Source organism: Olea europaea, unplaced genomic scaffold, assembly GCF_002742605.1.
Source record: "Olea europaea var. sylvestris unplaced genomic scaffold, O_europaea_v1 scaffold959, whole genome shotgun sequence".
In the NCBI taxonomy this organism is placed as follows: domain Eukaryota; kingdom Viridiplantae; phylum Streptophyta; class Magnoliopsida; order Lamiales; family Oleaceae; genus Olea; species Olea europaea.
In genome coordinates this window covers 246,177-254,696 of record NW_019268088.1, presented here as the reverse complement: position 1 = coordinate 254,696, position 8,520 = coordinate 246,177, and the positions used below count along the sequence as shown (strand labels likewise).

At 33.2% G+C, this 8,520-nt stretch overlaps 1 protein-coding gene across 2 annotated transcripts in view; it reads left to right on the top strand.

Moving 5' to 3' along the window:
• The first annotated feature begins 1,062 nt into the window (after positions 1 to 1,062).
• The window catches only part of LOC111392680 (N-terminal kinase-like protein), a 15,882-nt gene continuing 8,424 nt past the window's right edge, over positions 1,063 to 8,520 (top strand). The window contains exons 1-8 of one of the 2 annotated variants that reach the window (XM_023018068.1): positions 1,063 to 1,321; positions 3,998 to 4,096; positions 5,108 to 5,259; positions 5,722 to 5,794; positions 6,530 to 6,652; positions 7,186 to 7,294; positions 7,860 to 7,939; positions 8,151 to 8,232. In XM_023018068.1, coding sequence (XP_022873836.1) covers positions 1,196 to 1,321; positions 3,998 to 4,096; positions 5,108 to 5,259; positions 5,722 to 5,794; positions 6,530 to 6,652; positions 7,186 to 7,294; positions 7,860 to 7,939; positions 8,151 to 8,232 — 844 coding nt within the window. In that variant the 5' untranslated portion in view covers positions 1,063 to 1,195. The remainder of the gene's footprint in view (positions 1,322 to 3,997; positions 4,097 to 5,107; positions 5,260 to 5,721; positions 5,795 to 6,529; positions 6,653 to 7,185; positions 7,295 to 7,859; positions 7,940 to 8,150; positions 8,233 to 8,520) is intronic. The other variant, XM_023018069.1, reaches the window with a different exon arrangement.

Sequence of the window (8,520 nt, the reverse complement as noted above, 5' to 3'; positions counted from 1 at the left end):
ATGAAAATTGTCAATTTAAGGAAAATATTTTTTTTTTTAAATTAAGGTTAGAATTTGTTTCTATTGCCAAAAAGAAAAATGAAAAAATAAAGTTGTCTAAAAATTTAATTCTCACCATACCCTTAAGAATTGGAATTCCCCAAAAACAAGGAAGATGGACGCGTGAAGAGAGGAAATGGAAAACAAATTCCATGGAAAAATTGCCATCAAACATGGTAAAAGTGGGAAAATGGAATTCATTTTCTATATTTCATGGAAATCATAGCATATCAAACATGGCCTTAAAGCATGTTTTTGGCCAATTGAATGGAGGACCATGCTACACGTATCGAATTTTGTTACATAATCTTTTACCTACTACTCACAATAAGAGGTGGGGGCCACGACTCAGCATTATTTAATACACGCGGGGCCCACGTGTTATGTGAGAGGGGGGACACGGTTCGGTAGTCCCCCCTCTGTACATACATTTTTTTCCTTGAATGGAATATGTTTTTCTATAGTTTTGGTGTCATTTTCTTTTCAAACTTACATGGAATTAATTTGTCTTTTTCACGGTGGCAATCAAACGGACTCTTGGATCTATTTTACATTGCGATTGGAAATGTTCTTACCAACTCTATTCCTCTATAAATTGGACATCAGAGTTTGCTTTTAAAGGCTTGCATTGCTACATATGTAAAAGGTCGAGGATGTCAATATCAAATTTAAAGGTTAATAACCTGTTTACGCATTTCACAATGGAAAGAGACTGCCACTGTAATTTTCCCTTCTTCAAAACCACGTCACATTGACGATCAAAAAGCTTACCGTACATCGTCATGCACAGAATCAAGCATACTAAGCCTCTGTTTGTCGCTCTTTAAAATTCTAAATGATTTGCTATAGCGACATTCTTCATCACATATTCACGCAATAAAATATTCTATACAAAAATCAATAATTTTTTTTACTTTCTAATCACACATTTTTCAAAAAATAATATTCAATAACTCATTATTCGTAAATAAATTCTAACACACTCTCAGCATTTTTCATTATTTTTTGCAATTACTTCGATTAATAATCCACTGTTGCGCACACTTCCCCTTTAGATCCACGCACCTCGTCTCTCTCTGGCTATCTTTAATTATATACCACTCCATTGTAGTACCGGAGTCCCTCGAAGGGATTAGATCGGGCCGGGCCGGGAAAGATGCTGAAATTCCTGAAAGGTGTAGTGGGCGGAACGGGAGCGGGCCTCAAAGATCTGCCTTATGACATCGGCGAGCCTTACTCTTCTGCTTGGGGCTCCTGGGTTCACTGCCGTGGCACCTCCAAGGTTTCCTTATTTTCCAGTATCTCATCTTCCTATATCTATCTTATACAGATATGCGTACACATGTGTCTATGTTTTACTGTTGTTTTTCTGGGTTTTGATTGAATTTGTTGATTTCATTTCGGAATTCTCTTGAATTTTCTTTTTTAAGTTCCAATTTTCCGGGATCAATGCTGTTACAGAAAAGTGAATTGATAATGCTGTTATCTACTTCATTTTTGTTGCGAACAAAATTTGATTTTATACAATAATGCAGTATGAAGTGATGAATTGACAAATGTTGTCTATGGTTTTACTGGGACTAGCGATAACTGGAGGTTAACAATTTGTTTATATAGGAAACATAGAGGTATTCTGGTATTCGGGAAAAGGTTAAAAAAAAATTCCTTATCCTAGTTATCTAAAGAAAAGTAGAACAATATTAGGGTGAGGTTTGGATAGTGAGTAGTTTTACAATTATAAGTCAACTCGAGAATAATGGAAGAGGAAGAGATTTGTCTCGTGTTGCTCTGGCCCATTAACTACCATTATAGGAAATTTTACAGCCTAAATTTATTTTTCTACCTGTAAAACACTTTTAAGTATGTGTGGAAGTCACTTTGGGTTGCTGGCAGTTGAGTTTAGTTTTACTGATGTCATGTTGTAGACATATTTTGTAATTAATGGTAACTATTTCAATGGGAGTACATAGGAGTTGCTGTGTGTACACAAATTTTGGTGATAGTGAAGTTTTTAGCTCTTGAGATTTTGTTTGGAGAATGGATGAAAATTTCCCGCATTGGAAAGTACTCTCGGACTCAAAATATCTCAAAAACTTGTTAACACCTCTTAGTTCTTTTCTCCTTTTCTCTTTTTATAGTTATTTTTATAGAATGAACAGAGTGAAATGAGGATGTTAAGATGGATGCATCGTGTGCCCATATTAGAGTTAATAATAAGATAATAAATGAGAATATATGCCAAAAGTAGCGATGGAAATGACAATGTTTAAATGTTCAATTAGGTACCAAGGCATTTTATGCCTATGAGTGAAGCACAAATCTCAAGAAAAACTAATAAAAGAGTTCAAAAGAATGTGAAAATAAAAATTCTCGTTAACAAACCATAAATAAATTGACCATCTAAGTAAAACAAATTAATATGAATAAAAAACCAACAAATATAAATAAATTAATAAATTAACAAACCATAAATAAATTGACCATCTAAGTAAAACAAATTAATAAAATTAAAAGACCAACAAACATAAAATAAATTAATACATAAGTTCTCAAATATACTACTAGATGTAGAAATTACCTAGAAGTCTCCCATATTATTACTGCTAATAGTTCCTCTTGAGAATTATCAACATATATGAATTCCATATGGCCCTATCACCCTCCTTGTTACTGTGAATATCTCCTCACTCTTTGTAATCATTCTCTGGCAGTGTGACTTCCCTTCCCCTTCTGTGTAGAAGTAAGAAAAAAAAAAAATAAAGGTTATTGATTATAACAAATTAGTCCATAAAGTTGAGCAATAATAAAAGGCTCAAAAAAGGCAAGACAAACAAGCTCGTTCCACTGCAGCTCTAAAGCTTAGCTTGGGTGTAAGCTTCAACAAATTGAGGCATAAGTCGTCACCAACAGCACTTAAGGTGTAAGTTGGAAGGCAACCCAAAAATCTTCAATATCTTTGTTGTTCACTTCATTATTTCTTCTTATGATGTATCGAGACGGACATTTGTACGTCTACATGCGATTTTTGAAAAAAGTATTGAAATGACATGTTGATTAAATTCTTTAAAATTTTTCATTTATATCGTATAAATTTAGTTTTGTACTTGTTATTAATTTTTTTGATGAAATCTTTTAAATATAAGTGCATACTTATTATTAGTAATAACTTTGAGTTAAAAATAAATAATATTTCTAATAAAAAAATAAAAATGATCATGGTAGAGTGTCTGAAAAGTTCGATGGTTGACATGAGTGCGACACGTATTGGACATGGAACGCTATATTAGTTGAAGTGTTCATACAATAGAATTTCCTCTCGATGTTGTCAACGTCTAGCAAAAAATGTATTAGAATTGCATCAGAACCATATTTTGCCATATTTTGCATCTGCCAAATCTTTATTCCAGAAAAAAACTATTGATGAGTTATACATATCATTTTTGTCTTAAGTATGTGATTTTATAGTTATTTTTTCATTAACTGCTGATGAGTAGATGTACAAGTGTGTATGCACACAGCCCCGTAGTAACAGGAATTTCTATATTTTCATCCTTCCACGTCATTGCAAATTCTCAATGTCAAGTTTTTCAAAGTTTTGTTTAGTATGGACTTCTTTAATTGATTTACTCTTCTAAAGATAGCTTTCGCGGCCTTACTAATTGATTAAGAACTGATTTTCCACTTGCAAAATTCAAGTATAAGAGGTTATAACCACCTTTCATAATCATGAAGCTCTTATCCTTTATGCTTTTAAATTGAGTTAGCTGTACCTTTACGTCTCCATGCAGTGGGAGTAGAAAATATGAGCTGCTCATAGAGGTTGTGCTGGAATATATAGCCACATTCTGACATTAGTTTAAAGTCTAGGCATTGTTTACTTTTTGTATAATTGTAGTGACCATTGTGAAATATAAGGCCTCTAATCATTATTCTCTCTCTTTTCCCTTTTATTTAACAGGACGATGGGACTCCTGTATCAATATTTTCTCTTTCGGGAAGCAATGCAAATGATGGCCATTTAGCTGCGGGTCGCAATGGTGTCAAGCGCCTTCGAACGGTAAGCTTCAAACAAATTTTTTTTGCCATTTCCTGTATCTTCTTTTATTTGGTCTGCAGTAGTTCCCTCTAATAATCATAATCTCCACAAGATTGGTCGAGATAATATTGTGTGGTGTCATTGTTGCGTGAGTCCATTGAACTAATAATAATACTTTGTACAAATGTTCATCCTTACTGACCATACCTTTCTGTGTCCTTGAGAACTTTTTGTCAACTGCATAATTATACTTTCATACTTTAATTTGAAAAACTACTATTTTTCTAGCTACTTTTGTTTTGGAGACTTATCATTTGCATAATTTTTTAATTTTTATCTTTTTTTTTTTTTCATGGGAATAAAAATTACTACCTCAAAAGTATTCCTTCCTGACTATGTTACCAATCTTTTTAGTTTTTCTAGCTATAATGATGTTGCATCTGAATTTGCTCGTGCTTCAGTAACAATTTTATGGGCTCGGCATCAAATATAGAAACGAAGTAGTTAATAGCTCTAGAGATGAAATGCAATTTGATATCACAAGGGATAATTGATTGGATGTAGCTTAGGAGCCTATGTGGAGATAAAAAAAAAAAAAAAATGTTTCTGCTTAATGTTGACGGCAAGCTGCTAAGAGCAAAGAAAATCAATATTGCTTCCTTGGTTAGCAGCTGACTTGTGATATCCATTTAGGTGAAAAGTTATGATTATGAGATGTTGGATAAACCCAAAATCTTGAATTACCTTACTAAAAGAAAGGACAAAGCTAATGCACCCAGTCTTTTGCAATATGTACTACATATGAATTTATATAACAAATAAGGCTTGAAGGAGTACTTCGTGCGTTTCTGCATCTATGCAATGCAATGGGAAGAAATCTGGCCCCCACTATGAGTCCTTGATTTGTAATGTATCAAAAGTGTAATATTTTATTTTTTTGTGCACTTCTCGATGCATGGTGAATGAATGTATAGTCTTGGTTTACACATTATTCTTTGTTGTCCTAGATCTGAATGATTCATCCTCTTTCAGGTTAGGCATCCAATTATCTTGTCGTTTCTTTACAGTACCGAGGCAGAAATTTTTGATGGTACAAATACAAAGGTTACAATCTACATTGTTACAGAGCCTGTTATGCCCCTGTCTGAAAAGATCAAGGAATTGGGATTAGAAGGCAGCCAAAGGTGTAAATATTGTTATTCCCTTGCGCTTCTTGTTATTTTGACATGTAATGACCCTGATGAAAAAAAAGTAAAAGTGTTCATATGAAATTACACTTACAAGTCACACTTGACAGGTAATAGTATTATTCTTTTTGTTATGCTATAGAGGACATCTTGTTCTCTACTTTTATACTTTCAATCTCATAGCTTTTTCTTTTTATCCCCTTTTAATGAAAACTTTGCAATCTGTATTCGTTAGATATTTGTTTATTACAGTTTTATCTGCAAAATCAAGTGTGTATTTTGCTTTCGTATATTGGAGTTACAGTATGTATATTCAATTACATGATTTTTTTTTTTAATTTTTAGCATTTGCATTTTGCCAATCTCTTTGAGGTATTTTTGTTGTTTCCTTGGGTCTGGTCCTCTTGTATACTAGGCAATAAACTCAAATTCTAATATTTTACTTTCCTCTTATGGCAGGGATGAGTATCATGCATGGGGACTGCATCGGATAGCTAAAGCTGTGAGCTTCCTAAATAATGATTGTAAATTGGTATGTAATCAAGTCAAATTTAACTGTTATCCATAATTTACAACAGTTGGAGGCAAGTTGACATTCTATTGTTTCATCTTCAGGCCTATCTGACCCACATTTAAAAAAAAAAATAAAAAAAAATACATTTTTAAACAGTGATTTGACATCATTTCAACCACACATTCTTTAATAAAATAATTTTATACTAAAATAAAAAACTTTTCCTTATTTTTTAATCACACATTTCTTATCAATACACTATTCAAAAATGCATTCTTATGGAAATAATGTGGTTCAAACAAGGACTCAATATTTTTTTACATGCACTTTAAGCTTTAAACAAGTTCTTACTTTTATTGGAATGCATGCATTATTTGTCTATTTCTTTGCCTCTTTTAGCTAGATAAATTAAAAGAAGAGGTTTAAATTTTTTAACATTTTTTCAAAAAGAGTGATATATTAGTTGCTGAGGCATGAATCATGCCTGATAAAGTTTTTCTAACAGAGGCATGAAGCTCCCCCAATCGCTAATCGCTATAAAGCTTTTCCTACCTGTGACCTAATTATAAACTGATGAAGATCTCCATGATGCCAGATATGGTTTTTTGTGTCAGCTCATAAATGTTCAAACTTTCTTGATCTTCTTATTATATGAATGGTTATTTGTGAAGTTTTCTGCTGCAATTTCTTTTATTCCTCTGGTTTCCTGCTTTTAGCAATACAGGATAATGATTTTCTGTTTTGCTACTGCAGATTCATGGTAATGTTTGTATGGCTAGTGTTGTTGTCACTCAAACTTTGGACTGGAAGTTACATGCCTTTGATATTCTGTCCGAGTTTGATGGGAATAATGAAGCTTCAGCAGGGCCAATGCTGGTAAATAATGAGTTTTGGTGTATCTTTTCTCAGCTCTTTTCAGCATAGTTTGTGATGTGCAAACTCAATTTTGGCTAGCCATGCGGAGGGAGGAAAAACTAAAAAATGTTGCAGAGTACAATAATCATTATGATTTAAAATCCTCCCCTTTACTGAATATTCTTACTACCAAAGATCTTTCCTGATAAAATTGTCCATGTACAAATTTTTCTTGGTGTTATTGTGAAAAGCAACATGCAAGACTGCATCACGCATGAAAACATATTATCTGCTAATGAATGCATATGCAAATCTCATAATGTTCTTAGGGAAAGCATTTTCTGTTTCTAATTAAACAATCTTGTCTGTGTTTAATCCTTGCACACAGATATATATGAGGCATATTGCTTTCTCGTGTGAGTTCTTTTTTATGGAAAAAGGTTGCTGACATATTTGATGCATCTTGCAGAAGTTTTATTGTGATTATTTTCATTCTATTAGCTGGTCAGGTTGCTGGCATGCGATTTATAATTCTTACTTCATTTTTGACACAGCAATATGAATGGCTTATTGGTTCACAATACAAACCAATGGAGTTGTCAAAATCTGACTGGACAGCTATCAGAAAATCTCCACCCTGGGCTATTGATTCTTGGGGTCTGGGTAGGTGTTCAATTGCCTCAACTATTTTATGATTTGTGCAAAAAATTTTAACAAACATGTAGAGACTATAATTATTTGGTATAGGACAGGCAAAGCTAAAATGTCCAGTTATAAAGCCTCTGATCGGGAAACGTGTTAGGTACTTTGTAGGAGGATTAGTGATGGGGACCACGAAAAATGTGTGATAATAATGAGTAATAATTTTGAATGTGGTTGAATTAAATTTAACATGAGTTGTGACCGCCTACATTTTCCATCCATTATAGTTTACGAATCTAGGACAGAATCTTGTTCGCAATTCAATTAAAAACAATTGAAGTCTGTGAAGACTTTTTTCCTATTGACAAAAGGTCAACCTTTTATCATACTTCAGCACTTCTGTCTGTAGGTGTTATTTAAGTCTTAGTGTACTCGCTTCAAATAACTCTCTGACTTTTCGAGCTCTTGAGTTGATAAATAGATCGATCAAGGTTATTTTTGGTTTATCTTATTTCAGAAGATTTACCGCCTTTTTTTGTTAATAATGACCCGTATTTATTTATTATTGTTACTTTGTAATTGGTAGGCTGTCTTATTTATGAACTCTTCTCGGGTATGAAGTTGAGAAAAACTGAGGAGCTGCGCAATACTGCTAGCATTCCGAAGGTGAGCCCGTCTTTGTTCATTCTTTTTTTGACAGTCCGGAGGTGTTGTTCCTAATTCCTTTTCTTCTGCCCCTTGAAATTGACTATGATTTAGTGCCTGGGCGTCTGAGTATCCAATATGCATTACTCAGTATTGAATCGGTTAATTCATTGGTTGCTTCAACTATCATTTGATTTGATAAATTCATTTTCATTTGGAATTGTTTATTCAGTCTCTACTTCCAGATTATCAGCGTCTCCTGAGTTCTGTGCCTTCTCGCAGGTTGAATTCATCAAAGCTTCTGGAAAATAGCGGTGAGTTCTTTTCCTCTAATTTTGCATTAAAGGGGGTGAATTTAGGGTCCGTTTGATTGTAAAGATGGAATTTGGGTGGAAAGAAAACGAATTCTAGGGAACTAAATTGCCTAGAAATTGTTTTAATGTGAATTATCAATTAATAGTGTTTGATTGGTATAATTTTTCATCTGGAAAATGTTGAAATTAAAGTGTTCTTTGGTATTCGTTTGACTTTGTTTTTCATGAAAATTGTCAATTTAAGGGATATCTTCTTTTATAATTGTTTATAGAATTTGTTTCCATTGC